General features: G+C 55.3%; 10 protein-coding genes across 10 annotated transcripts in view; 6 read left to right on the top strand and 4 right to left on the bottom strand.

Annotated features, from left to right (window-relative positions):
- Positions 1–404: 404 nt before the first annotated feature.
- On the top strand, positions 405–1,280 carry GUITHDRAFT_105415 (hypothetical protein; the record flags this gene model as incomplete). Its single annotated transcript, XM_005835711.1, has 1 exon — positions 405–1,280. One exon carries the CDS (start codon positions 405–407, stop codon positions 1,278–1,280), a length of 876 nt encoding a protein of 291 aa, XP_005835768.1.
- Positions 1,281–2,807: 1,527 nt separating this feature from the next.
- On the bottom strand, positions 2,808–12,019 carry GUITHDRAFT_136456 (hypothetical protein; the record flags this gene model as incomplete). Its single annotated transcript, XM_005835710.1, has 11 exons — positions 2,808–4,052; positions 4,281–4,999; positions 5,232–5,375; positions 5,579–6,598; positions 6,792–8,041; positions 8,265–8,587; positions 8,843–9,085; positions 9,224–9,248; positions 9,412–9,637; positions 9,701–10,046; positions 10,247–12,019. 11 exons carry the CDS (start codon positions 12,017–12,019, stop codon positions 2,808–2,810), a joined length of 7,314 nt encoding a protein of 2,437 aa, XP_005835767.1.
- Positions 12,020–13,033: 1,014 nt separating this feature from the next.
- Positions 13,034–14,553, top strand: GUITHDRAFT_93556 (hypothetical protein). Its single transcript, XM_005835709.1, has 2 exons — positions 13,034–13,577; positions 13,662–14,553. Exons 1-2 carry the CDS (start codon positions 13,323–13,325, stop codon positions 14,346–14,348), a joined length of 942 nt encoding a protein of 313 aa, XP_005835766.1. The 5' UTR covers positions 13,034–13,322; the 3' UTR covers positions 14,349–14,553.
- Positions 14,523–15,744, bottom strand: RPS23e (small subunit ribosomal protein S23e, cytoplasmic; the record flags this gene model as incomplete). Its single annotated transcript, XM_005835708.1, has 3 exons — positions 14,523–14,790; positions 14,840–14,996; positions 15,741–15,744. 3 exons carry the CDS (start codon positions 15,742–15,744, stop codon positions 14,523–14,525), a joined length of 429 nt encoding a protein of 142 aa, XP_005835765.1.
- Positions 15,745–16,164: 420 nt separating this feature from the next.
- Positions 16,165–18,418, top strand: GUITHDRAFT_162308 (hypothetical protein; the record flags this gene model as incomplete). The annotated part of the gene is made up of 20 exons (XM_005835707.1): positions 16,165–16,238; positions 16,284–16,359; positions 16,444–16,524; positions 16,567–16,642; positions 16,815–16,868; positions 16,916–16,949; positions 16,994–17,068; positions 17,118–17,148; positions 17,206–17,247; positions 17,295–17,343; positions 17,400–17,438; positions 17,491–17,550; positions 17,605–17,647; positions 17,703–17,783; positions 17,832–17,885; positions 17,933–18,005; positions 18,066–18,113; positions 18,158–18,205; positions 18,266–18,340; positions 18,389–18,418. 20 exons carry the CDS (start codon positions 16,165–16,167, stop codon positions 18,416–18,418), a joined length of 1,143 nt encoding a protein of 380 aa, XP_005835764.1.
- Positions 18,419–18,631: 213 nt separating this feature from the next.
- On the bottom strand, positions 18,632–20,703 carry GUITHDRAFT_105410 (hypothetical protein; the record flags this gene model as incomplete). The annotated part of the gene is made up of 10 exons (XM_005835706.1): positions 18,632–18,737; positions 18,781–18,855; positions 18,905–19,157; positions 19,205–19,305; positions 19,464–19,601; positions 19,650–19,772; positions 19,833–19,893; positions 19,954–20,047; positions 20,133–20,219; positions 20,665–20,703. The coding sequence occupies 10 exons, from the start codon at positions 20,701–20,703 to the stop codon at positions 18,632–18,634; spliced, it is 1,077 nt and encodes a 358-aa protein (XP_005835763.1).
- A 506-nt stretch (positions 20,704–21,209) lies between these two features.
- On the top strand, positions 21,210–22,183 carry GUITHDRAFT_93550 (hypothetical protein). Its single transcript, XM_005835705.1, has 2 exons — positions 21,210–21,829; positions 21,886–22,183. Exons 1-2 carry the CDS (start codon positions 21,223–21,225, stop codon positions 21,990–21,992), a joined length of 714 nt encoding a protein of 237 aa, XP_005835762.1. The 5' UTR covers positions 21,210–21,222; the 3' UTR covers positions 21,993–22,183.
- Positions 22,184–22,250: 67 nt separating this feature from the next.
- Positions 22,251–23,404, bottom strand: GUITHDRAFT_136450 (hypothetical protein; the record flags this gene model as incomplete). The annotated part of the gene is made up of 8 exons (XM_005835704.1): positions 22,251–22,319; positions 22,369–22,485; positions 22,530–22,568; positions 22,635–22,682; positions 22,858–22,950; positions 22,999–23,123; positions 23,233–23,312; positions 23,373–23,404. The coding sequence occupies 8 exons, from the start codon at positions 23,402–23,404 to the stop codon at positions 22,251–22,253; spliced, it is 603 nt and encodes a 200-aa protein (XP_005835761.1).
- Positions 23,405–24,359: 955 nt separating this feature from the next.
- GUITHDRAFT_68515 (hypothetical protein) lies at positions 24,360–26,127 on the top strand (the record flags this gene model as incomplete). Its single annotated transcript, XM_005835703.1, has 6 exons — positions 24,360–24,540; positions 24,596–24,784; positions 24,925–25,046; positions 25,175–25,309; positions 25,393–25,446; positions 25,558–26,127. 6 exons carry the CDS (start codon positions 24,360–24,362, stop codon positions 26,125–26,127), a joined length of 1,251 nt encoding a protein of 416 aa, XP_005835760.1.
- Positions 26,128–26,255: 128 nt separating this feature from the next.
- GUITHDRAFT_151684 (hypothetical protein) overlaps positions 26,256–27,535 on the top strand; it is a 2,202-nt gene continuing 922 nt past the window's right edge. Inside the window, exons 1-4 of the mRNA XM_005835702.1 lie at positions 26,256–26,390; positions 26,584–26,751; positions 26,902–27,050; positions 27,160–27,463. Of these exons, the coding sequence (XP_005835759.1) occupies positions 26,659–26,751; positions 26,902–27,050; positions 27,160–27,463 (546 nt within the window). The 5' untranslated portion in view covers positions 26,256–26,390; positions 26,584–26,658. The remainder of the gene's footprint in view (positions 26,391–26,583; positions 26,752–26,901; positions 27,051–27,159; positions 27,464–27,535) is intronic.

The raw sequence follows: 27,535 nt of genomic DNA, 5'->3' as shown, positions 1-27,535 counted from the left end.
AACTGTTTTTATAAATTACTTGTAAGTAATAAACTTTGAAAAATTATTCCTATAAAATTCAAAGTTGGATTGGATATTATAAAAGAAAAATGAATCTAGTTAAAATTTCGTGTTGTTGTACCATTGTCCCAAAATTCACTTTGTACTGCTACAACAATTTTAAAATATTGTAATATGTCCATATCCGTAATATCTTCTAATATAGTTTTATGATAGCCATTTTTTATATTTTGCGGTAGTACTTGATGGGGTTATGGTACAATGCTACAATGAGGGATTTCTGTGCATACCTGAGGTGGGCTCGCTTGTTGTTGCCTTCCCAGCTTCCACCCCTTCTGGGGACAGGTTCATCCCAGGGGGTGGGGTACAACCTGAGGCAGGCTTGTGATTCCCCCGACTGCAGGATGGCAGCGACGCTCCTGTCCCGGATGAGGAGGATGGGGCTGGTGGAGGAAGAGGGCGAGGGCGAGGGCGAGGACGGGAACAAGAACGAGGATGATGATCCTCTGTCTTCCCCACAAGCCGGAGATGATGAGACAGTTTGGGATGCTGTTTGGAGAGTCCCCGGGTTGCGGAAGCGGATAGGGGGGAAGAAACTGAAGCAAGTGGTGGAAGAAGTTTGGAGGAGGCTAAAGGACAACGAATCGCAATCTGAAGAGACTTTGGATGCTAACGACACGGAATTGATGACCCGTGGGGTTGCTACCTATCAGGGTATAACAGAAGTGATGGTGAAGAGGATAGAGCTATTGGTGCGGGTAATGCGGTTCCTGCCGTCTGTGCACATGCTATTTCCCCTCTCCTGTGTTTGTAGGAGCTGGTATGTGGCGTTTCTACGTGCAAGGAGCCTAGTGGGCGCCATGGACCTGACTTCGGCTCCCAAGATTGAAGACCTCGAGTTCCTGTGGCACATCAAGAAGTACGGAAAGGCGGTGAGGAGGGTGGACATCTCAGGCTGTAAGTACCTGTCGGACATTCCTCTGCTGGACCTCTGCGAGAAGAGTCGGGGGCTGGAGGAGCTGAGGGTCAGGGACTGCAGGAGACTCACCGATGTCGGAGTCTCCTCCATCCTCCGCAAGCACCGAGGCACACTGAGGGTGCTTGACGTGACTCGCTGCTACCTCGACGAGGGCGCGTTCTGGCACCTCTTCTCGGAGGAGGGAGGAGGGAAGGTGGAGGTCCTTCAGTGCGCATACTGCCCCTTGGGAGACCTGTTCGCGGGGTTCCTCGCGCAGATGCAGCGGCGGATCAAGTGCCTGAACCTGTGCGGCTGCAGGTAAGGAGGGAGGAGGGAAGCGGAGGAGGGGCAGGGGCAGGGGCAGGGGCAGGGGCAGGGGCAGGGGCAGGGGCAGGGGCAGGGGGCAGGCAGCTGACGGGTGGAGCCAGTAGGATCTCGGACTTCTCACTGTCAAGAATCATCGCTTCCTGTCCCCTCCTGTCAGAACTTCACCTGGAAGACACGCAGGCAGCCGAAGCCACTCTCCTCGCCATGGCCGGGGAGGGGCCCGGGGGCCCCGGGGCTGCCTCGCTCCGACTCGAGGAAAGCTACCGCTGCAGGATTACTCGCTCAGCTGATTGTTGTCTGTGCAACAGACTCTGGACATATCATGTTGTCAGTACGTCAACGATGCCTGTCTTGTCAGGTGAGTAGACTGAGCTGTTGTCGGGGACATACGCTGAGATGGCTGGGAAGGGCTCTGAGAGCGAACACGACGCTGACTGCACTGGCGATCAGCCAATGGTCGTCCTCGTCGTTTCCTCCTCCTCCTCCTCCTCCTCTCCCTCCTCTCCTATTCCCCATGACTCGACAGTCTCCATCTTTTCTTTGTCCACACACGTCCATCTATCTCGTGCTCACTTTCGCGCGTACCACTCACCTCCCTCCTCACCTTTTTGCTCACACCCTCTCCGCTGCCATCCATATCCCACCCTTGTCGCTCCACTTCTTTGCCTGAACCTTCACACAGCCGCTTGATATCTGATCAAGCGTTGATAGAAGCCAGCCAACACCTCCGGTCTGCCCCTGCCTGAGGAGGAGGCAGAGGACTGACGATGGTTCAGATCTCTGCAGACTCTGCTCATGGACACCTGCCCTGGTGCTGACTGCTGATTTTGCTGCCTCGGTCGTGTTGTGAGCTTGTGTTTGACATGCAGGAATCACTGATGCCGGCCTGTCTGCCATCGCCAAGTCCAACCCTTTGCTCAAAAAGCTGAGTGTGCAAGGTTATGATAGGCCGCTCCCTCCCTCCTCCCACTGCCTGCAGTTCTGTCTGTCTGCGCTCCTTCAGCCCTTTGCTTCCACCCTCCTCCTCGCCTCTCTTCCTTTTCCCTCCTTTTCCTTCCTCCCGCTCTCCTTTGCCAAGTCTCCTCCTCCTCCTCCTCCACTCTGCCCTCTTCCCTCTTCCCTCTTTTCTCTGACCTTTACATGTTCTTTATCCTCTCTTCATCCTCCCCTTTCTCCTCTTGCTCCCTCTTCCTATCATGGGAGTAACGTACAAGCAGGGAATACTGCCATAACAGACACGTCCGTCACTGCCGTCATCGATCACTGCAAGAAGCTACAGGTAGGAGGAGGAGGAGGAGGGAGGGAGGAGGAGATGGACTGAGAGCTTCACAGACTTTGGACCTGCGGGGTTGCTACGTGAGCGGAGGCCTTGTGAAAGAGATCGAATCGAGGATGAAGACGAGGAAGGAGAGTTAACAAGTAGTCTGTACATGTACTTTACACTGGTGAGCTTCATCAACGAGGAAGTTCAGGAGCAGGAGCAGGAGCAGGAGCAGGGGAGCGTAGACTTTCCCTCCAGCCATCATAGGAAGAACGGAAGATTCAAGTCCTGCTGTAGGAGCTCGCCCTCAGAGGGCCCCGTCCTTAACGTCGTCAGGTCACTTCCCGAGTCGAGGGCGTTGATGAGGAGAGGAGGGTGCAGCTCTCTGCTCCGCATCCCTCCTCTACCCTCCTTCTCCTCCTCCTCCCCACCTTCCCCCTCCTCCTCCTCCGTCACCTCATGCACGATCACCTTCCATCGATGGGCTTCCTGCCTCTCCTGTCCTCCCTCCACTTCCCCTCCTCCTCCCTCCTCCTTCTCCACCTCCGGGCCCCCATCCTCCTCCCCGTCCTGCTCCTGCTGGTACCTCCTTCCCGCAGTAGGCTGCCTGTCAAGGAAGCAGAGGCTGCTGGTCAACGAGGAGGGCAACAGGAAGTTCTCCCCGATGCGAACGGAGGAGGGGCGGGAGCTGACGCTCCTGACCTCCCAGTCATTCCCCTGGTTTGACACCGGGTCGTCCCAGCTGGGAATGACAAGGACGGTGTCATAGTCCTGCTGGGCCAGCTCCTGGTCCCGCCCCGAACCTAGAGCTGAGGTCCTAGCAGGGGTGGTAGGAGTGCGGAGATGGGAGGGGACCCGCATGCTCCTGCTGTCCCTCCACCCCTCCCTTCTCTTCCTCTCCTTCAGGCGGCGGTCGAGGCGGTTCCTCTCCTCCTGCGCAGCGAGGAGTTGCTGGTGGGCCAGGAACCGGGGCCTCTCGGTAGCATGCGCGTACATGCGGGACATCCTGGACTTCCAGTGCCACCTTCTCAGGGCCTTCTTGAGGTCCCGGGTCAGCAGGACGCTGCTTCCCACCCGTATCCTCCTGCTGTCGTAGTTGGTGCTGCCGACGGGGCCTCGGAGCAGGTCCATGAGGAACGCGATGAGGAGCTGGAGGATGACGAAGTTGGAGACGACGATGAAGACGACGAAGAGGGAAGCGGCAGAGCCGAGCTGCGAGCAGGTGCCCTGGCAGGGGATGCGATGGGAGGCGTCGTCGTAGCAGGTGATCAGGCCGCTGGCCTCGAGGCTCCTGGCCTCCTCCTGGAGAAGGCAGACAGGGAGCAGCTGCCTGATCTGTCCGAGGACGCTGTTCTTTTCCTGCTGGAGCGGCAGCTGGGAGAGGAGGAGAGTAGCGTTGAGGAAGGCGCCGGGTAGCCGCTTGCCGGCCTTGAGGTCGAAGAGATTCATCTTCTCCACCCAACCGTCCAGCGTCGCCATGACCGCCAGCATGGTCATGCCGGTGCTCTGCGCAGAGATAAGAGAGGAGAAGAGGGAGCAAGGAGGGAGCAAGGTGGAGCAGCAGGATGAGGTCCTGAGAATTGCTCGAGGTTGATGCGAAGATTGAGAGAGGGAGGAGAAGAAGAATTGGATGAGGTGAAAGAACGGGAGGTTCGGCTAGCACGAGGAGGAGGAGGAGCAGGAGGAGGAGCAGGAGGAGCAGGAGCAGGAGCAGGAGCAGGAGCAGGATCTCACCAAGTACTTGAAGTTCTGGTGGCGGGGCAGGAGGAGACTCTGATCCATCAGCTGGCAGCGCAGCGTATCGTCGCCCTGGATGCAGAGGTGGCCGTAGAGCTTGTTGCCGACGACGGAGGAGACGAAGAGGAAGACGAAGAAAATGAAGGCAAGGGAGGCGACGATTGGGATGGTTCTCCTCATGACGTTCACCACTGCAACCATCCACTGAAGGAGGCGAACGAGGCGAAAGCTCTTGAGGAGGCGGAGGAAGCGGGCAACGCGGATGAGGCGGAGGTTGCGGGTGAAGGTGAGGTCAAAGGAGGAGGCGAATCTCTGCTGGAAGTTGATAGCAGCGCCGAGGAAGAAGAGGAGGACAAGGAGGAAGTCGAAGCGGTTCCAGGGGCTTCTCATGTAGAGCTTCGGATGACCCGCGAAGATCCGAGCGATCGCCTCGGCGCTGAAGGTGAAGCCGAAGAAGAAGTCAGCTGAGAGCGAGACCCCAGCTTGTTGCCCAGCTGACTTGTAGCTGTCGAGAGACATGAAGACGACGTTGACTAGCACGAGGGAAGTCACCAGAACTTCGACCTCGAACCTTCTCAGCTGGTCGAAGAGCCACTGCCTCCTCCGGTCCTTGAGCTCCGCACCCACGTCCCACTCGGAGATGGCGGCGCGTTTCGGCTTCGCGGGGATGGGCCAGGGGGTCGAGAGGTTGACGCTGGCGTAGGTGTCGACGAGGACTGAAGGAGAGGTCAGCAAGAGAGGAAGGAACGAAGATGTGCAGAGGAGGAGGAGGAGGAGGAGAGGTTGAAAGGAGGAGATTTGTGTAGGACGAGAAGAAAAACGTGAGGAAAAGGAGGAGGAGAGGAGTAGGAGAGGAAGAGAGGAGCAGAGGAGGAGCAGAGGAGGAGCAGAGGAGGAGGAGCAGAGGAGGAGAATTGATCGAGTCCTCGGAACACCATGGGGAGTCACCTGCTGTGTAGACCTTGACGATGAAGATGAGGCCGAAGAAGTAGGTCAGGATGGAGTAGGAAGCAGCAGCAGGAAGATTGTCGTTCTGAATCATCCCGTGATAGGGATCAGCTCCTGCGTCAGCCTCCTTCCAGAAGAGCTCGTCTGCGTCAGTGTCAGAGCAGGAGGGTGGAGCGGCGAATCATCATTATCATCATCGTCGTCGTCATCATCATCATCATGACATCATCATCTCCATAATCTCCATAATCTCCATCATCTCCATCATCTCCATCTCCATCTCCATCTCCATCTCCATCTCCATCATCTCCACCATCGCCACGACAAGCTTCGAGCAGGCGCATCACCCCAAGCTCGTCCGGTGAGGAGGGAGAAAGACGAGAGCAGAGCAGATCCGATCCAGTCGAAGCTCAGCTTGTTGCTCCGCCATGTCGTGGTCCCCATCCCCTCGCACGCCTCCCTCAGCGTCACCCTCGGATCTGAGCAGCTCCACAGCCTGCCGGAGAAGAGCTGCATGCCCAGCAGGCTGAAGACGACGAGGATGACGAAGGAGATGACGGAGGAGACGAGGAGAGGAGGGATCGAGAGCTCTAGAGCATCGAGGCAGGTAGAGAGGGAGCGGGACTTGTAGCGGGGAGGCAGGAGGCGGTAGAAGTCGAGCATACGGAAGACGCGGAGGGTGCGAAAGGCAGGAAAGACTCGGTTGGTCCACCTCTCGTCTCGTTCCGCGAACCTCTCCTTGGTAGGAGAGAGGGCGGACCAGACGCCGCTGGTAAGGGCGATGGAGCTGAACTCGTCGGCGATGGAGGCGAGCGCGACAAGGAGCTCGAGGAAGTTGGCGGGGGAGCGGAGGTAGCGGATGCAGCCTCCAGCGATCCACTTCATGGCGAACTCCGCGATGAACACCCAGTTGAAGAAAGAGTTGAGGGAAGCGACGGCAACAAACTGCCGGAAGTCAGACGGGATGCCGAAGACGAGGAGGAAGACGCTGCTGACGACCACGATGACCATCAGCGCGGTGAAGTAGCGGTGGGAGACGACGAAGGTGCTCCCCCTTCTGATGAAGCTCTGCTCCACCAGACACAGGCATGTCGTCTCCGCCGCAGAGTCGTTGACCTTGCTGTATGCCCTCCTCCCGCTGCTCACGATCCTGCTCCTGACGTCTGACAGGCTGCGGACTTTGTCGTCCTGCGTCACCTGCTCCTCGAGCCTCTTGAACTCGCTCTGCTTCCTCGACTCCTCAGCCGAGAGCGACTGCCTCCTGCTCTGCTGCGCGGAGGTCGACGTGGTGTGCGCTGTCCTTGCCGCTGCTCTCTTCTTCAGCAGCTGCGCGGTGTTGCGCTGATCTCGGAACTCGACGATGACGGCTGGTGATGAGAAGAAGTTTCAGATGAGAGAAGGAGAGGAATGGCGCGATGGAAGGGAAAGGAGAGATTAGGAGAGCCAGGACAAGGAAGAGAGTGCAGAAGGAGGAGGAGAAGGAGAGGAGAGGAGAGGAGAGGAGAGGGAAACGCAGGGAGCAGAAGTGGTAAGGAGTGAGGGGAGGGAACCATCGAGCACCTGCGAAGAGGAAGTTTCCGATGAGGAGGTTGCCGAAGAGGATGAGGCTGTAGAAGTAAAAGTTAACCCCCCAGCCGAGCTGGGAGGCAGCTAGCTGCATTGTGGACTCCCAGTTGGACAGCGTCCAGAGGATGAAGACGCTGACTAGCGCGTTGGTGAACGAGTCAAAGTTCGCCCTCGGACTCACCCCCACGATCACCACCTCCTGCCCCCGCGCACCACCTGCATCCTCTACCGAGCAGGCCCTGTACGTCATGCTGGCTCTGCCAAGGGAGGAGGAGCTGATCCTTGTCTCCACCACGTACTGGCAGCTCCTCCTCGTCAGGTCGACCTCCCGTATCGTGCACGGATGCCCCGCAAACAACGAGCCAGCTGGGATAGGCATGGAGGGGACTCTGCAGTAGCATCGTGCACCCACCTGGAGCCTGTCGGGGGAGGGCGGGAGGGAGAGGATGCCGCCGAAGAGGGTCATGCCGAGGACGGAGTAGATGAAGATAAAGACTGATAGGACGACGATGAGCCCTCCCACCTTCCTGCCCACCAGGATGATGCTCCTCAGCTGCAGCTTCAGCGACGGGAAGTGGCGGATCAGCCGGGCGAGGCGGAGGATGCGGAGGAGGCGGAGGATGCGGAGGAACGAGAGGCCGACCTGGCCCTTGCGGCACTCCATGTAGTGAGCGGCGCGGAGGAGGCACCTTCCCTGCCTGATGAGCGGGAGGAACTCGAGGGCGGAGAGGGCGGTGACGAGGATGTCGACGATGTTCAGCACCTCGACTACCTTGACGTTCTTGACGGGGTCGTAGCGCAGGACGTACTCGCTGCGCAGCCCGACGGCCTTGATCGCAACCTCCAGGTAGAAGACGGAGGAGAAGGCGACCATGGTGAAGGAGATGCCTGCTTCGAACCGCATCCACTTGCTCTCCGAGGACCAGTAGTCCCCCAGGTTGCTCTCGTACTCGTGCTCGAGGCAGAGGACGAGCGTGTTGAGGATAGCGACCAACATCACTAGCCCGTTCAGGAAAGACGAGCAGGCCAGCGCTCGGAGCTTCTCGTCAAGCCACCCTCCTACCTGCCGCAGCTTCTTCCTGAAAAAGTGCTTCCTCTCCGACATGCGCAGCTTCAGCTGCTCGAGGTAGTAGTTGCTGATGTCGCTGCCCTGCAGCCGCTCCTTCACCTCGTCGGACTTGATGATTCTCTTCCTCAGCTCTTGCCTCAGCCTCCTCGTCACTATCGGCCTCCTGCCCATGATCCTGTCAGCGAGCCGAGCGATCCCTCCCTCCCCTCCCCTCCATCCCCTCCCTTCCCTCCCTCGCTCGCTCCCCTCACTCCCTCCCTCCCCTCCCTCCCCTCCCCTCACATCCCTAGGTAGAGACAGGCATGGAGCCTCCCCTCCCTCGCTCCCTCCCTCCCCTCCCTCACTCCCTCCCATCCCTCCCTCCCGTCCCTCCCCTCCCTCGCTCCCTCACTCCTTACCCGATCACGTCGAACTGCACGAGTCCTCCTCCCTTCTCTCTCGACTTCTCGATCTCCTCCTCCAGCAGCTTCTGCACGCGCCTGTGCATGACGAGCACGGCGTACTTCCAGGCCTGCCAGGGGTTTCTGCGGTACTTCCTCTCGAAGCGGGAGGAGGTGTAGAAGAGAAACTGCTGCCCTCGGTCTCCTCGCAAGACTCGGCGGAAGAACGCCTCCTGGTGCCATGTGCTGATGGCGTCTTCGATCCGATGCAGGTAAGTCCTCTTGAACAAGCGGAAGAGGAGGAAGTTTGTCCGCAGAATCTTACGCAGCTCGCAGCGCTCCTGATAGGAGCTATCGTCAGGAGGGAGGGAGGGAGGGAGGGAGGGAGGGAGGGAAGAGGAGGAGGAGGAGGAGGAGGAGGAGGTTATTGGAATGGAAACGTTGCTCAAGAAAGAAGTCGATCAAGTGCGTTCAGGTCAGCGAAGGGAAAAGAACAAGCTGCGAGTAGGTAGAGAGGAGAAGGAAAGGGAGGCATGCAAAGAGCGGAGGGCATGCAGAGGATTGAAGGAGAGGGAGGAGGCGGGGGGAGGAAGCACCTGGAAAGTCTCCAACATGACGTGCAGGAAAGCGTTGGTCCATCGCCGGTAGATGGCTTTCTCCCTGCGCAGGAACTCCGTCCTCCTCTGCTGGACCAGCCTGGCGCTGATGTAGGCGAGGCAGAAGGAGAGAACTTGGAGGGGGCCGATGACGAGGTGGCCAAGGAAGTAGAGGGAACTCATGGGGGAGATTGCGTCTTGAATGTCAAACATGACGTTGGACCATCCCGACATGGTGAAAACCTGAGTGAAGGGGGTCAGGAGGAGGAGTAACGAGGGGAAGGGAGCAGGAGAGCAGGAGAGCAGGAGAGCAGGAGAGCAGGAGAGCACGGGGGAGGGGGGAGCAAGAAGCAGGAGGGAGAGGACGAGGCTGTTGTTCACCTGAACCAGGACGGAGAAAGCATACCTGCAAAGCAACTGAAAGTCACTCGAAGACAAGCGGAGGAGTGTGAACAGAACAGATCTTAGAGCAAGGAGAGGGAATGGCAGGAAGGAGGCTGGAAGGTAGAGAGATGGTGGACAGGGGCCATGGGAGGGAGCAAGAGCAGCGTCATCAACGTCAAGACTACCCCGCGTTGTCGAAGTTGTCAAACCCGCTTCCCGGGTTGGCAAAAAGCTGCAGGCAGTGGAAACCCTCGGGGCAGAAGTAAGGGTTGCCGATGAAGGGGAAGTTTGTGCTGTTCTGCCCCAGCTGCAGGAAGCACACTTGCTGCGAGCCCAGCAGGCGCCCGTCAGACGTCGAGTAGCAGCGCGAACGGAGCAGCCCCTTGAAGAAGAGGACTCCTATGATGGACCCTGGACAGAGTTGTCAGCCCTTGGCCCAGCACCCGCCCAGCTGTCGGGTCTCCCCAGCCTCACCTATGAAGAGGCAGAGGAGGCAGATGAAGAGGGCGGCGAGCAGGACGGGAACGGCGCGCACGAGGATGGAGAGGAGCTCCTTGAGGGACTGGGACCTGCTGAGGATGCGGAGGGGGCGGACAGCTCGGATGCTCCTGAGGGCGGTAAGGTTGCTGGAGGAGGCGCTTAGGATGTCGACGAGGCTTGTCAAGACGATGCCAAAGTCAACGACGTTCTCGGACTGGCGGAGGTAGGACGTTGACCCAACAATGAAGCCGTAGGCGATGATGTTCATGCTCGCTTCCAGGATGAAGAAGATGTTGAAGACAAAGGACGCGACCTCCATGTTCGCCCGGGTGGCAGAAACCTGCGAGCAGCGCAGGGCTCGTCAGAAAAGAGCGAGAAGAGAAGAGAATGAGTTGACATCATAACGACTGACTGACTGACTGACTGACTGACTGACTGACTGACTGACTGACTGACTGACTGGCTGGCTGGCTGGCTGACTAGCTGGCTGGCTGGCTGGCTGGCTGGCTGGCTGGCTGGCTGGCTGGCTGACTAACTCACAGGGATCAGGTCGGGGTTGTCGAGGGGATCCCCAGCAGCGAGCAAGGCGACGTTGGCCAAGACCACCACAGGCACTAGTGCGAGCCAGAAGCGAGAGCGGATGAGATGGAGACAGAGGAGGCGGACTGGGTTCCGCTTGCTGAAGAGAAACAGGGACCTCTCCTCCAGATCTTGAAAGTTCCTGTCCGCTGCCAGGAACCAGAAGCCCCAGTCACAGTACTGAGACAAGGGGATCGGTCGGATCTCCAACCACTCCTTCTGCATGGCTCGTTCAGACATCCATCTGAGAGTCTGAGACCTCAGGTCTTCCTCCCTCCTAACAAGGGTCCTCCGTCCTTCCTCCTCATCCTGAAGTACCTCCATCATCGCCTCCTCTTCCAGCGTCTCCCCGTCGTCCCCCGCGTCTTGTCCCTTCCCTTCATGTCCTGCTCCTTCTCCAACAATCGGCTCCGACTCCGCAGGCAACGCATGCAAATCTCCCAGCTCGATATCGTCTTGCTCCTCCTCCTCCTCCTCCTTCCCTTCGATTTCAAAGTTCCCCACGAGGCCTAGCTCGTTCGTAGAGAGCAAACGGGTCTTGGATATGATCTCGTGTGGATTGTTGTACATCGTCCGAGACTTCGTCGCCCACTGCCTCCTCCCGACATGCTCCAAGTGCTGCAGCGTCGTGAAGTCTACCTGAGAAGCACTGCTCTTGAAGTAATCCTCCAGCTCTTCGGCCAGCAGCAGCTTTCTTGGCAGGAGCGACGGTTCCAGCTCAGAGCGGTCCTCCAGGACATCTTCGGCAGGCTTCGACTCGTCCTTTGGCTCGTACGCTCCTTCAAACGCGACGAGGAACTGACGCTTTTCCGACTCGCTCTGGAATTTCACGAGAATGTTCCCGAACTTGCTTGCGGTCGCAACATCAACATGCAGATCATCGCTGTCGTGCACATACGTGACATCTCGCAAGCTCAATCTCAACATCCTCGAAGACATGTCCTGCTGCGCTCTATCGCCTGTGAGCTGATTCTTCTGCCTCCTTCTCGCCGCAGCGGAAAGTTTCTCCTTGGGGAAGTTGATACCCATGATCTTACTCAGCAACATCTTGTCGTTGAGCTGAGAGAAGGGGCTCCCGATCTGATTTCTGAACCTCATGATGACCTGTGACAAATCTCGCGAGGGACAAACATCTTCTTCTAGTATCAGCGTGATCCTACTCGCGTCAGAGCTGATGTCCTTCAAGCGGATCTTGTCGCGTTCCCCCCGGATCTCAGCACAGAATTCTGAAATGAAGAAATTCGCCAAATCTTTCAGTTTCATCTTGTCGTTGACGACTGGCGTCAGCAAGACAAACTCGAGAACAGTCCTGCGGATCTCCTGGAAATCTGTCTTTTTCCGTGGGAAGAGCACTAGAAAGCTCTCTCCGCCATGGATCGCGGGCTCGCTGAGAGTAAGAATCATCGGGTTGTTGTCATACGTGCTCCGCTCGGAATCGCTGATCCAAACAGCGTATGCTCTCTTGGATGCCTCCCTTTCAAAATGTCGAGAGAGACGAAGACGGTCCTTGTCGAACCTTGACAGGTCCAGCCCATGGCCACCCCCTGCTAGTAGGGATGGTACCACGTCCGGTCCAGCCACCCCCGCCAGAGATTGAACTGATCGCACACTGGAACTATCATCTCCCACCATGTCCTCGTCATGGGTGGATACCCTAAAGCTCTCCCCTCCTCTATCCTTCTTCCTTCTCCTCCTCCTCCTCCTCTTCTCCATCCATGTCACTTGCCCGGACATGGCAGGAGGGTCCCAGTGATTTGACCCGCCTGTCAAAAACTTGACTCGGATGCGGGCAGTGCAGCCGTCCGAGAACGGTGAGAGTCTCAGGCCCGCCAGTCACCGAGAGGCGGCCGGGCCGGCCGGGCACCGGCGTGCCGCGGCGTCGGCGTCCCGGTGATCGGCGGCGGCCCGGGGCCGCTCGGCCCTCACTGAGTCCGGGGGGGGCCAACTTGGCCGTCCTGGCACGGCCCGTGTCCGGGACCCCCGGGCCCGGAATTCTCACTGACTCTGTGAGTCTGACTCAGACTGAGTCGCTGGGCCCGGCCGGGCAGACCGTCGCAGTGAGGCTCAGCGCCGGGCTGCGGCATGCGGCGGGTCACTGTCCGACGCCCCGGCTGACTCATCGGGGCCCTGAGTCCCACGCCCCGGCTCGGATGACCGGCCGCCGTCAATCACGGCGTGAAGCTGCAACTCATGTGACCACCATGAGCTGAATGATGAGTCATGGTCAGGTCACAAGTCGGCTGTCCGACCATCGGACCGACCGTCCTGACTCAGTGACTGACTCTGCTGTCACTCGGGGCTCCTAAAGAGTGTGAATAGTCCTTACCTCCTAGCAACCATCGTAGGGTAGGGTACTTGGTGTACGGGTGATTTACAGCTAAAAATGGTCTGAAAAAGGGGGAAGTAGCAGGTTCGGGGTGGGTGGGTTGCTCCGAAAGGGGGTGGCGTGCCGTTGGCGTTGTAAACCTCGTCAAAAATGGGAGAGGAGGGGCAGGGAGAGGGAGCGATGCAGCAGCCCGGCAGGGGATCATGGGAGCCATTTGAGCTGATGACGGAAGACAATGACTGTGTAAGAATAGTTGCTTCAGAGGAAAGCTTTCCTCTGCAGCTGTTGCCTCCCCTAGACAACCACGAGGAGTTTTTGTTGGACAGGCTTGCGAATACAGGGAGGGATTCGGTGAGGAGAAGTACAGAGAGCATCGCGGGCTCGGAGAACATTTTCGATTTCGATGAAGCCATGTACGAGGTTGACTTTGTCAAGATCGCCCCAAGAAGCCCGGCTGGCTTCGACAAGAACCAGCATCTGCGCCTGAAGGTTGTTACGAACAGAGCGGACGTTCCTGTTTTCAAGTTGGACAAACTCCCTGACAGACATCACTCCACGACATCATCCCTAGATGTTTCCACCAGACGACTGGAAGGAAGCTTTTGCAGTTTCTGCAGTGACGCTGAACCTGGCTGCATTCAGGACGCAGTGGACAACGAAGGGTCGGTTCGCACCCGAGCCATCGAGGAGTATTTGTCAACCTGTTACTCAATGAGGACAGCTCCCATCACAAAGTTAGTGCAAAACTTGAGCTCCCTCCACAGGATCGATTTGAAAAGTCGGGGGATGGGGAACCGTGGGTGCGTCGCTCTCGCCTCCTTCGTGCGGGCCAACACAAGCCTGGAGGTGCTGCACCTGGAGGACAACAACATCGGGTTGGAAGGCTTGACTGCCATGTCCAAGGCGATTGCGCAATCGAAGAGTGTCAGAGAGCTATACTTGAGCTCCAACAACCTTGGAGAAGCCGTTCAGCATCTGTCCTGCTGCCTGACTTCGAAGGAGTGCTGCATCGAGGTGCTAGATTTGAGTGAGTGCAAGCTGGAGGACAAGGGAGCTCAACTTCTTTCTTCGTGTCTGTCGGGCAATGAGACTGTGAGAGTTCTAGGGTTGAGATCGAATGCCATCAGCGACCATGCAGCTTCCGGCCTGTTCGAAGCGCTGGCAACCATCATTTCGCTCGAGGAGCTCGACCTTACGTGGAACAGCCTCCGCAATGGTGATGCGCTGGTGAAGTTGCTGCAGAGCAGCAAGTCTATAAAAGCTATTCGTCTTGCCTGGAACAGATTCGGTTCAGCAGGAGCGAAGGCTCTAGCTCTTGCTCTGCGTGCAGGGTGCAGCGTTACGAAACTCGATCTGTCTAAGAACGATGTAGGGCTTGACGCTTGTGAGTTCTTCGCACGGACGCTGTCCATGAACACAAGCCTTCTGGACTTGAACCTTAACGGCAATCCCATTGGTATGGAAGGCGTCCTACTCCTGCTCAGTGGAATTATGCCGGAATCGCCGCTCCGATCGATCTACTTCGCAGATTGTGGCGTTGGAAGCAAGGGAAAGATAGCGATTCGCGCCTTAGAAACCGGGGGAGGGAATGTCGATGAACTACGAAAGCTGTGCCCCGAGCTGCTGGGAACGCTTAAGCCCCTCGTTGTGAAGAAACCAGCCAAGAAAGCAAGCGATCCATTCAGACAGAAAGAGTGGGTGTCGACGAAACCTCTGGCTGTGGCGTACGTTCGGTGAACTCAGCGTGAGTTCAAGAATTGCTTGACGAATTGCTGTGTACATGTTGCATGCCAAATTAGTTGCTGGAAAATATGACGTGATAGACTTTGGACGGTGAGATGATCTCTTCTTTAACACACTACACAAGTACACTTTTCGCTTTTTATTCCTAAAGTTGAAATATTTCATGATTTAAGAACGAGGCTTCTCCTTCTTCTCCTTGAACAACGCAAGAAGTGCAACACCAGACACCTTCACAATCTTGAAACGAACACCGGGAATATCTCCCTTAGCGTGTCCACTGCGACCGAACCCGGCAACGAGAACCTCGTCGTTCTCGTCGATGAAGTTCAAGCAACCATCGTTGGGAACGAAGGCGGCAATCTTCTTACCGTTCTTGATGAGCTGCACACGAACGCACTTACGAACGGCAGAGTTAGGCTGCTTGGACTCGATACCACTGCAAACAGAGTCAGACAAGAGCAACTCAGAAGTCAATCGCATCTCACATCTTCTCGAGAACGATTCCCTTCGCGTGGGAGCATCCGGCAAAGGGCTTGGCCCATTCCTTGCCCAAATGTGCGCGTTTGTATCCCTTGTCCGCCCAGTTGTTGATACGGCGCACGAGGCGCAACTTACGACCAGTGCGAAGACCGTGGGGCTTACCTGCCTGCATGTCAGTGATACTACGAGCGAGCAAACACAAGCACAAAGACGAAGCACAACCAGGTAGGGATAGGTGGGGATAGGTGAGTCAAACCGAGAACATCAACCGCAAAAAAATGAAACCACCCAGAACATTCTTCTACTGCAACATAGTGGAACACAGATGAAATAAATGAATGCAGACAAGCAACACGTGCAGTGAAGATTTGTTCCATTTCTTAAACATTCCCGCACACCCTTTGATCCTGCAACAGAGACAATGCTTGCGTTCTAGTATCGGGACATCGCATTCTCCAACCAGGTAAAATTCAGAGCAAGCTACACATGATAAAACCACTTTCGTCCTGGAACGTGGTTCGGCCAGTCACTGGCAAGACAGATGGCTTTGAGAGCCTCGACGATGTCGCATTACATGTGAACAAGGCAACAAGACATCGTTTAGGCGATCAAAGATGACAGCTACATGTGCATTTGATAGCGTTGTAGGATTGATAATGAAAGAAGACCATATCGCAGTGAATAAGGCATTGAAAGATCAACTGCAGCACAAGAAAATCCAAGGCAAACATTTCCCATGCATGGCGCAGCTGGAACGTCTGTCCTCACGGAGAAGGGGTGCGAGGAGAGAAACGAAGCAGAACAGAGGACAGAGAGCACGAGAGGGACATGGATCAGGGAGAAGGAGGGAGGGAGCAGGGGGAGCATGCCGCAGGCAGCATATTCATCGAGCACGCGGCGTCTCACCCATCGCGAGTGACTTGCAATCGCACGAGCGGCTTTTTTTAGAAAGCGAGGTTTGATCGAAACCGATTGAAATCGGCTAATTCGATTTAATTCCTCGCTTTCTCGGTTTTGACCGAATTGAATCGAATTTTCGTCAAAGAGGGGGTAGGGGTACTCCTGTACCTGGTCATTTTTGGTGAAGTTAGGGGAAAGTTAGGGGGTCAAGTTGACAGATTCAAAACCTGCTCCTAGAAGGGGAAGATCACATCCATTGAGGGGGTGGGGTAGGCACATTTCATGTGAGCAGGGGTTCTTTGGTTACACAACCCATGGATATGACAGGGGTAGTCATGTGTAGATCCGACAGGTAGGGTAGGTAGTATGATAGTCGGGGGTTGGGCCAGGGTTGGCCGCATGGCAACAGCGGTGAGTGGATGGAGGGACGATGGAGGAGAGGGACGGAGGCGAGGAGGAGGACGAGAGTCAAGTGAGATTGATAGATCGACTACTGGCTAGTCAGTGAGTCAGTCGCTCAGAAGCAGACATGAACAACCTTGCAGCCAGGTCTGCAGAGGTAGACGGGCAGGTAGCAGAGAACCTACGAGCCAGAGTCTTTGGGAAGACAGGGGGGACCTGTCAGGTATAGATAGATATTCAGAACGATCGATGCAGATGAGCAGAGTTTTGAACGAAAGCTGATGACTGATGCATGTTCCTGATGCAGATTCCGGCGAAGCGGTCCCCCTCGACTGACCTCTCTGTCGAGAGGAAGATTCTGAAATTGAACTCGACAGCGAGCGCAGCGGTTTGATGTTTGTGGATCGCGCGTTGTCTGACGAGATCCTAGGTACAGCCTCGTTCTGGTGTTGTGAAGTTGACGTCGAGCGCTGTCTCAACGACCGGGGTGGACTTGTCGGCTGAAGGTGAGATGCGATTTGAGCGCATTTGGTGTTGAATCGGGTTGGAACCGCCAGCATTGGACGATAGAGATCAGCGATTCTCGAGCGACAATGGCGGGAAGCGCTTGGTCTCGTTGAAGGGTGCGGGTAGCGCTCCTTCATCCTCGTACTCCCCGAGTTCTGACCCTGAGACCAGGGGGTGCGTACAACGCACCGAAGCTACAGCTCGGCACAGGAGGAGCAAAGGCCGGTAATGAACATTCAAGAAGTCTCGACCAGGTGATGTTGTTGTTCCAGGCTCAATCAAAGGAACCTCCAAAGAGCTCGAGCGGTGAGCCTAGTTTCGTCATCCCATCTTGTACTTATTGCACCAAGGCCGTACCTGCGACTCCACTTCGTCCCCGACCCCAGCACGATTCGTCCCCAGCACATCTTGGTGGAAGCGCTGAAGTGCGTCTGATTCGATTCGGGTCGTGTGGTGGTTTGACGACCTCCATAGATTGGTGAAGAAAAAGTGGATTGAAAACCAGGTGCGGGTCACTCGGAATTTTTCAGGTGGAGAATGAAAATAACAAGCTGTCTCGCAGGATTTTCCACATGCGACAGAACAGCTCATGGCAATCCAACAAGTACAATGCACCAGAGTGTTGGCCAAGATCTTATTTCTGTGCTCTAGGATTGCAAACTACAAGGAATTGAGGGGACGATAGCTTGTGATGCTTATGGTATGTTTTGTCCACCTACGGATAGTGCGCTGCATTTCACTTCCTGTTCTCTTCAGAAACACACATTCGTATTGCTCTTGAAAGAGCCGATCTCGGTGAAATGACTCCTGAACCCAAAAACTTCATCAGGCGCTGACCGTAGTGCAGCGGAGTTCACAAGATGCCTGTCATCACTATCATCATTGTACCATAGTGCTATCTTGCATGGTGAATTCGATGGTGCTAGCAGAGCGACATCTCATCAACCGTTTGTATGTTCAGGCGAGACTTGGAGTCCTTTCACGAACGAGTTCATTGCATATCGGTGAGATCAACAATAATGTGATCTGCGGGAGCGAGCACTTATGGCGATGGGACAGGATGCTACATGGAATGAGATTAGAAAAAGACCTCCTTGAAAACATCTCTTGTGAATTATGTAGAATTTCTCCTGAACAAAGGTAGGTCTTGTTCTTTAAGGCATTCTGTATGCTTACTTGCTCGATCAGGTCGGACTCAGACATCCATTTTGCCATCTCAGTAGGGAAGTCGCTAATGGCTAGGTTGCCCTGGATCCTACATTTCTACTTCCCTGCTGAATGCTCGACAGAGATTTTTCTACTTTTTTCCGTCTGTATGCAAATGCTCCCAAGATGGCTGGGCATGTGATCGATTTTTTCGTTGTGAGTTTTTCACTTTCCTTTGTGCTTTAACTTGCTCGACATGACGATGCTTGACCTCAGGACCGAGTCCGGGAAACGGCCTTGCAGACTTATATCAAGGCATGCCAGGTGTCGCACGGATGAGTTAATGTGTGAAATCTCACCCTTAGCAGCCCGACATACATCTTGACGACCTGAAGCACATGTTGTGCTTCGAGAAGGTACTTGCCAATTTAACTCTAGTGAGAGAGTATGTCGGCAGCTCATACCTGATGTGACAGCGTAAACAATGCTTTCGCTTCCTGAGAGAGAGGGGGGTGGTTATGTCCGACGATAAGAGGCTTGTACTCACCAAGGTTAGCCGCCTTCTGTGGAGCTGTGTTGCTTTTTGAACGTACAATCAGGATTCGTTGAAGAGCTTCAAGGTTTCGTAATCATTGATTAAAAATTTAACACACGCGTATTTGTTGATCTCACGATGCATTCTTTTCAAGTTTACCAAGTACTTTAAAGAAAGTTTTGCGAACACGACGACATGTCACGTAAGTGGCCAATTCAAACAATTCTTCCTCCGAAAACGTTTCCACAGCAACGATTCGAGTAATCACCACCCCTCGATCCGGGCAATAAATATACAATGACGGCGATCAGCCTTGTAACCCAGCAGAATCTGACAAGCAACACCAGCCAGCGAGCAAAGTCTGCATCTCAGAGAGCACGAGAGGCCTTTCAGACCTCACCGTGCGCTGATAGCTGAGACCTCTACATGCTTCGCATGGGTGTAGTGTACCCTAACCCTTGAACGGGAGGGTCGTAGGTCGCTCTTGTCCACTTGCCCGCCTCCACGTTGTCGGGATCTAAACCATCATCCCTGCGTTGATATGTCAGAATAGGAGGCAGCATGCAGCATGAAATCTTACCCCCTCCAAGCACGTGAAAATGATCCTGCAGGAAGCAAGTTGTATCCTATCAGAACGATGCCTCCAATGAGCACCATCAACACTGCCGACCAGAGAAGCACTGTTGAGAGTGTTCCATCGTCCTCCTCGCCCTTGTCTGACGTTAATTGATCGAACATGCGGTCAATGGGCGGCTCTGAGTTTGCTCCTAAGCCTCCAGCAACGGTTTCAACGTAAACCCCATCCCCCAAGCCATTCGTTCGCAACGTCTTGCCTGCAAAATGAAGTTAATCCTTGACCCATGGTAGTCGCGAGACTCACCGAACAAGAGGTTTGCGGTGATGGGCTTTCCAGGTGTCCCTGTCTCATGATCGCTCATACCAGCTGCATCTTGCATTCCTGCTGGCCCGATGACTGGGTACCTGACATGGTAGCGTCAGCCAAGGTTGGATGCCCCGTTTTCAAGTGAGGATTTGTACAGGAGCACAGGAACTCGTTGCTCAAGGGGCAGGAAGTAAAGTAACACCAATCCACTCAAGATCAGACAGCAGGCAGCATGCACTGGTACAATCCAACTCACATCGACATTTGCACCATGTTCACAGGTACAATGGTGTCCTGCTTCTGGAGTCGCGCGGAGGTGTGAGAGCCGTAGTCCGCGGGGTAGTCACCAAACTGAAGGACATCCAAGTCTTGTCCTCCATGTGTAGGGGGGTACCTGACATCAGCATAAGTGTCCACATACATGCAGATTAAGATCTCTCACAGAGGTCCTGGCGCGTTCTCTACTTCCGCGTACTCATCGTCACCGTGCGCGAACTTGGCTTCCTTCTGCGAGGCAGCGGCAGATGCCTTCTCCTCAGCTTCCTCAATCGCCTCTTTCTCATCACTAGACAGGACAAGAATGGATTAGCGGCAGGTGGTATCACACTTGCTCCTTGCAAGGCACCTTTCGTGCTCAGCAAGGCTTTGCAGCTTGATGGATTTTTGGGCAGCAGATGGGCTCAAACCTACGTTTCATCACATTGCATCAATACAACGAACACAGACGAGCACAAGTCTCATCTTACCCTGCGTTGCCATCTCCCTCAGCTGCTCCGCAGTGTAAACAGGCTCGCTGGGCGCGGGCGCAGTAAATGGACGCAGAATTCCGAGAGGCGGTTCCTGTAGACGGTGTCAAGGCAATGAGACTCCGTCTTGAGAGAATGTGGAGATGCTTTATGGACGCTTTGTGCTTTTTGTCTCTCACCTGTCCAACCATCCAGACAGGTCTCTCCGTCATGACCACCGCAGTGCAAACCAAGACGAGAGCTGCCACTGCCAGCGCTCCGAAGAACTGTCGAGGGACCAAACGTCAGACATTAGTGGTCGAGATCGAATCATATGGACAACATTCAAACACGAAGAAAAAAATGAAATCAGTGGAACAGAACTGGTGTACACAAGCAACGTGGAGGATTCCCGAATATGATGACTGCAAGTAAAGCAAAACATCGAGTTCGTGTAGCACAGGACACAGGTTGGACAACATGATTTAGAATTTGACAGGGAAATCATAAGGGATAAATGATTGCCGGCAAAGACAAGCAATTCTGTGACGCTCAAAGCCCAAAGTGACGGTGTGCGACCCAAACACACGACAAGAGCTTGACACAGCAGTGATTTCATGAATTACATCTGAGGAGAAGAAGAGATAGACAACAAGGGGAGCATGATCAGGAGAGATCAAACTGATGAGAAGCAGGAAAGAGAGCATTGACATGATGGCGCCTCCTGCATACCTGGTTCTGCGATGGCGGGTTCATCGGCGTCGCCGCCATCCTCCCGCGCCTCTTCGCAAGTAACGGATGTAACCTCCACACCTCTCTGCCACCCCCATGTGACAAACCAGTGCCCACCACATAATGACAGTACCCCTTCTGTATTTTAAGGAGGGGGTATTTTACCTGGATTATACAGGGTAGCACGGTCATAGTGTAAATACCCCTACCACAGAAATATCACACCCACCCACCTCTCTTACAATCACACTCGATGGGATGACCCTGGGCACTTGAGTACCCCTTCTTCCTCGTTCTTCTACCCACCCCTAATAAATACTCCCAACAATACCCGTAGTACACAATGGGAATGAGGACCCCTTCTACCACCACCCTCTCGATTCCTCAAAGACCCTACCCCTCACCTTAGACGAATCATTATACTCACCCCCATCGATGACCAACAAGTACCCTACCATATGCTTACATGGTGCTGTATTGGGGTCATAGGACCTACCCCAGCATAGTATCACCCCCATAGCGAACCGGAAACCACCAACCCCCTTCAGGTCGAGCGCAATGGCGGACTTGGACAGCCTGCTGAGGGACCTGGAGATCGACGTCTCCTCCCCTCCTCCCTCTCGTGCTCCTCCAAGCCAAGCCAAGCCTGTCTCTTCCTCCTATGACCCTGACCCACTCTCTCCAGACCTCTCCTCGGGCCGATCCTTTCTGTCCGACCTGTCGCATTCGGTTTCAAATGGAGTTCAGGAACCCTCGTCTCGCTCGAGGAACGCTTCGGCTTCAACTTCTCAGCCCACAAAGTCTGGGATAGACGAGCTACTTGATGACCTGGAGAGAGATCTTGACCTGGGAGGGGGCTCAAAGGCTGTTGCTGCTGAGCAGCAGGCGGCTACGTCAACGAATTCCAACGAGTCCAACCAGTCGGATCCGTCACAAACATCCGCAGGCGGAACGAGGAAGTGTGTTGCGATTTACTTGGGAGGTAGTAAGGATGAGACTGGCTCCTCCCCGGGGAGGGCGTGCGACAGATTACGATGCACCAAGTGCGATTTCGATGTCCTGCGCATCAAGGATATGACGTGGCACAGCGACTGCGAGTATCTCTTCTTTCGAAACTTCTACCCAGATGTCGACAAGCTCAAGCAGAAGCTCAAGGCAAGATCAGGTGCTGCCATCCTTCTTTGCTGTGCTCCATCACATCACTGACGAGCAACCAATCAGGTTTTTGCGCTTACGCTTGCCAGTGCACCTGGAGGAGTGCGAGCGAGTTGACGTTGTTGGAGCGCAACGCTGATATGCGGTGGGTCTGTCGTGGGCACAGCAACTGAATGATCATCGTCGACATCAGTGATCATTTCTCCCAAGTTCTTTTTTTCCCGCTCTCACGCAGGACATGGCGTGGGTCCGTTTTCGTTCCCTCAAGCCCATAGAAAACCCCAATCCCGAGATTCAAAACGCTCAAGCATGATGATCCGCTCTTCTATTCAATCCATATTACATTACAACGAGGTGATCTACCATGAAAGCAGAGATTCCTGGCACTCTAGTGCAAAGGAGACAGCCGCGAAACCATATGGAGCAAGTTCTCAAGGCCGAACATCACAGGTAGTTGGGACGAAGCCTGGTAGATGTGCCTCTATACCATCCATGTGAGCCTGATAGTCAAATGTTTACACTCAAGCGTGAGAATGGAAGCTCTCATACCATTCCAACCACAGCGACTGTCGTCCTGCCATTCGCTTTCAAGAGTGAGTTGGCCATGTACTGGTCTCTTTCTCCTATGAGAGCCGTGTACACTTCAGGCAAGTTCTCTTTCAAAGTCTGCACTGATTGTCATCATAAGAGATCCTCAATACTCCTCTGACCTGCATGATGCCCCGTACAGTCCTCCTTTCCTTCAACATCTGGCCGGGAGTGAAGTCAGATTGCAGCGAGCTCGATCCAGCATGTAGAAATTCAGTGTCTCTTACCTCAATAGTATTTGCAATGGCAGCATTGTCACCCTTGTCACCCTTGTCCTAACACATAGATTGAGTTGGAAACCATCGAACACGACAAGCAATGTTACAAATTCGGATTCCATCGTCTTGCTCAACGCAGAGGCTTCAGGAAGCAAAGATTGCGAACTGGAACTTCTTTCAGACCATGCAGTCTCCGGCATAACAAATGGTACGACCTGGCAAACGCCTGCACCTGGCTCCACCCCGTCTTGTCGATCGACTGCTGCAGGCGAATCAACGTCTCGTTCACCGGGCGATCGCCCAAGACGAGGTTCGCATTCAAGGCCTTCAGACAGGGTTGTGAGCACCTCTCCATAGTAGATGATTCAATCACCTTCGCCTCGCTGATCGCCGTTGCAAACTCTTTACCGCTGCTGAAGCCCATCTTGTTCAATTTCTGATAGAGCGACCCGATGGCTACCCCGATGATCCCGGCCTCGACATTGTGTATCTTGTCGCCTTTGGGGGAACATATCAGCACATACACGATGTTTGGAGAAGTTGGGTTTCGAGGTCGTCAGAGTTTCCTAGCCTTTGGGTTGTAGGGTTGAAGAATGGTTTGAATTACCTAAGCTCAAGTCGGATCGCTTCCACTGGCCCCAGATGACATCCCAGACTGACTTTGGTCCCTCCCTGTTGCCTGCACTCCTAGAGAGCCGGAATGAGTCAGATGGCACACACAGCTACATTGAGACAACGACAGCACACCTGCGGAGGCGACTTTCATCGAGCTCCACCATGATAGTGTCCGGTTTCACAAGAGTTATGACATTCTTTACGAGATCAGCACTGATTTCTGAGATATGAGCGGTCCCCACAATGTATACTTCTTGCTTCGTCTGCGGATTCACAAGCTTACTGATAGCCTGATCGCACAGGACTTTTGAAGCTTGATCTATTCACTGGGGTCACTATCGGAACATTTGAATATTAGATATCCACCTTCATTCTCAGCAAATGCATACGAGAAGAAGCCTTGGCTCGTAGGCGCTGCAATGATCAAGCCGGCAAGAAAAGATCTCCTTGAAATCGCAGCAGCCGTGCTCTGCTCCTGACTAGAGCACACCAACAAGGACTTATGAGTCGGGCGAAGGGGGGGTGCTTGGGTCGTGCATGCCCGTCTCAGGGAGAGGGATCCAGTTGGACCAACCGGAGAGAGGAGGGAGGGAGAGAGGAAGGCACTTCCTCCTCGAACTGCATACGAGTTCAGCACAACAGCTACCAGCATCCACGACGGCCCCATGGCAGTACACTGGGGTGTTACCATGAGGGGTATTTTTGACTATCCATGAGGGGTGGGGTAATTGTGATGGGTAGTTTTGTGTGGAATCGGGGGGTAGGGATGGTGTTGGTTCGGGATTTTCTTGGGTTCACCCCCACCCCCCCTTCACCCTGTCTTCTTTGCTACTTACCACCCCACTTGTTCTGAATAGAACCCTATGGGTCATGAGGTACATGCAAACGATTCCTGCCATGGTGAGCAGCAGGACGACGCTCCTGGCTGTAGCGGCGATGGCAGCGGCGACAGAGGGGATGCCGACATGCTGGCAAACAATGCCGATGAGAGAGAGCTGGCTGCTGGATCAAGGGAAGCGACTGGGAGGTTCGAGGGTCTCCCCATTGAAGGGGAGGTACCCCTCTTCTGCATTGACTTCGCGGGAAGCAAGCTGCCGACCGAAGTGGCAAGCTCCGAGCATGTGTCAGCAGACAGACAGGGCTGATATCGACAACCGCATCTTCTCTCTCGCGATCCCAGCACTTGGTTCCTTGGCCATCGACCCGCTTCTCGGCCTGGTGGACACTCTGTATCTTGGTAGAATTCCATCACCTTCTCCCCTTGCTGCTCTTGGCGTTTGTTCTTCCATCTTCAACTATGGTAGGAGTGACGATGTAGACGACGATCTCATAATGTGAGTTGCTGTGTTTTCCAGCTTTTTTCATCTTCAACTTCTTTGCGACTGCAACCACTCCCCTTATCTCACGGGCGCTGGCGGCTGGGGAGAAGGAGGAGGCTGCCGAGACGCTGGCGCAGGCGCTGACGGCAGCAGCGCTGTTGGGTGTTAGCACTGTGGGCCTACTCGAGTTCTTCTCGCACGGCATCATAGAGAGTATGGGAACGAGTCCCGACGCCTTCGCGTCCGCCGAGGGTTACCTCAGGATCCGAGCCCTTGCCGCTCCTGCTGTCTTGGTGAAGTTTGCCGTGTTGAGACCCATGTTGTCGACGTCTGATCGAGCTCTTGCATGCCGCAGCTCTCCTCAGTTGGCAATGGAGCTTTCCGAGGGCTGCAGGATACCAGGACTCCTCTGCTGATCTTGTTGGTGGCCAACCTGGTCAACTTCGTGCTGGACCCTCTCTTCATCTATGGGGTGAACATCAACTCAGTCGACATCGTTCAGCCGATGGGAGTCGAGGTGTGTGTGTGTGGTGGGGGTGGTTTTTTTGGGGGGGGGGGGGGGGCTGGGGGGGGGAGCATGCGAGAGGAGGAGCTGCCGTTGCGAACCTATCACAGGGCGCCGGGCTTGCCACTGCCATCGCCGAGTGGATTTCAGCTGGGCTCTTCATGGGAACGCTGCGCCAACGTGAAGCGGTAACGAGCTCCCTCATGTCGATGCCAGCTAGCCGTCTTCATGGCAGAGACGAGCATGTGGATGGTGCTGACTAGCGGACGTGCAGGTGAGCAAGGGAGTTCGAGTCATGAACAACCTGGTGCCCTTGGAGGAGGTGAAGCCGCTGCTGGTGGCAAGCGGAGCAGTGTTTCTGAGATCTATTGCTTTACAATCGGTGAGGAGGAGTAGAGGGAAGTTGAGGTGGAGGAGACGGAGGAGGAAGGAGTTGGCAGAAGGTTCAAGGAGCGATGTCAATCCCCAGTCTCACTTTCGCTCCATCGCGCAGGTTTTGACCTTCGCTACTAGTCAAGCAGCTCGCACAGGGACGGAGGCAGTTGCTGCTCATCAGGTCGGCCTGCAAGTTTGGCTCCTCATGTCCTTCGCTGTCGACTCGCTGGCTGTGGCGGCCCAGACTCTGATCGCTGAGGAGCTGGGCAAGGGGAGCAAGCGGGATGCACGAGTTATCGCAGACAGACTGACGACCCTAGCAGCTCAGATCGGTCTCTTGCTCATGCTCGCCTTCCTCGCTTCTTCCAGCTTCCTCCCCAAGGTATTCACTGCTGATGCCAAGGTGGACGAGATTGTTCAGCACCTCCTCCTCTACATCTCCGTCATGCAGCCGATCAACGCGCTGGTATTCGTCGGGGATGGCATCCTGCAAGGCAGCGAGGACTTCGCATTCCTCACCAAGGCGATGTTCGTCGCTGCCGCCTCCTCCCTCCTCGTGCTCCTCGCCGGTGAAGGCATCGACGGCGTTTGGAGCGGACTGGTCGTGCTGCAGGTGATGCGAGCAGCTGGACTTGGATGGCGCTATTACGGGGGAAAGGCTGCTGGAGGACCTTTGAATGTGGAATGAAGGAGGGGAGGGAATGGGAGGAGGAAGAAGAGGAGGGAGGGACGAGAAGACGAGGGAAGGGAGGGAAGGGAGGGAAGGGAGGAAGAACGTTTCAAGGAAGAGCGGACGTGGGGGACGAGGAAGAGGATGCGGTCATATTATTCATTACAAAGAATGAGATAAGGCATAACGTGATAGCACTTGTGTTCTATAATACAAACAGACTCCCTTGACATTCGCTTTCACCTCTCGGCATTCACATCGCTGTTGTCGTCGGAGCTCAACTGACCAACAAGCGTCAGAGACGAGGAGGAAGACGAAAGTAGCCGGGCAAGAGAAGATGCCGCAAAGTAAGAGCGAGAGGGCGGGACAAGGAAGAGAAGGAGCGAGCAGCTAGCGACAAGACAGAGGAGGAGGGGAGGAGGGGAGGAGGAAGAGGAGGAGGGAGGGGGGAGGAGCGGACGGGTCGCGCCGGACCTGCATGAGAGTCTCAGGGCTGCGGAAGATGTCGATGAGCATGGAGTAGAGCTCCTCCTCGAGCATAAGGTCCCCATGGTTCCTTGCCGTGTACACGTCGTTGCTGAGGGTCCAGAGCTTGCTGGTGTCTCGCAGCTCCGTGTAGATGGTGTAGACCACGTCCCCCGAGTTCGCCGCCCGGACCACCCGACCTGAGTAGCATGAGGAGCGAACGGGGGAAGGAGAAAGGACTAGTGAAGAAGAGACAAGAGGGGAGGAAGGAAGAGGCGGGTAGGAAGAGAGGGGAGGAAGGAGGAAGGAGGGACTGAGATAGGAAAGGTGGGAAGGAGGGAGAGGGGAGGGAGGAGGAGTGGAGAGGAGGAAGTAGGAGGAAGCATGACTTGCGTTACCAATGTACAAGACGAAGATGGTGTAGATGGTGATGAGAGAGAGTCCAAACTTGCTGAACACTCCTCCTGCCCACACAAGTCACTCCCTCTTCGTCTCCGTCTCCTCCTCCTCCCTCCTTCTACTCCCTCTTTTCCCTTACCCCCCCTCTGTCCCCCCTGCTCCTCTCCTCCAACGGACCGCTTGCAGGCTCGCTTGCTGTAAGGAACCAGATAGAGCCGCAGGAGGGCTCGTCCTGCTCAGACTGTCTGCAGTAGGAGGAGGAGGAATCGCAGCAGATGGACCACCACTGGAAGGAGCTGCCGCCCTCGGAGGAGCGACTGAGCGAGAGGTTCACTCCCTGCAGCCACTTAGTCTCTCCGTAGCGGAGGGGAGACGCGGCGTCGGAGAGAAGCTTGACGAAGGGGGAGAAGACGTTGGAGAGGACGAGGGATCCTGCTCCTTTCAAGAGAATGTCCTCCAGCTGGTCGGTCTCTGCAGGAGGGAACGTTAGAGGAGGGAAGGAGGAAGAGGGGGAGGAGAGGAGGGTGGGGGGGGGGGGGGGGGGGGAGGAGGAGGAGGAGGA

Source organism: Guillardia theta, assembly GCF_000315625.1.
Source record: "Guillardia theta CCMP2712 unplaced genomic scaffold GUITHscaffold_20, whole genome shotgun sequence".
Taxonomy (NCBI): Eukaryota; class Cryptophyceae; order Pyrenomonadales; family Geminigeraceae; genus Guillardia; species Guillardia theta.
This window is presented reverse-complemented; position numbering and strand designations above follow the sequence as displayed.

Excerpts from the sequence above, each read along its gene's own strand:
- GUITHDRAFT_93550 (XM_005835705.1), top strand. The coding sequence starts at position 21,223 with ATGGCGGACTTGGACAGCCTGCTGAGGGACCTGGAGATCGACGTCTCC. Across the intron at positions 21,830-21,885 it reads GAAGCTCAAGGCAAGATCAG|GTTTTTGCGCTTACGCTTGC; the intron begins GTGCTGCCATCC and ends GCAACCAATCAG.
- GUITHDRAFT_93556 (XM_005835709.1), top strand. The coding sequence starts at position 13,323 with ATGAGGACAGCTCCCATCACAAAGTTAGTGCAAAACTTGAGCTCCCTC. Across the intron at positions 13,578-13,661 it reads CCAACAACCTTGGAGAAGCC|GGAGCTCAACTTCTTTCTTC; the intron begins GTTCAGCATCTG and ends CTGGAGGACAAG.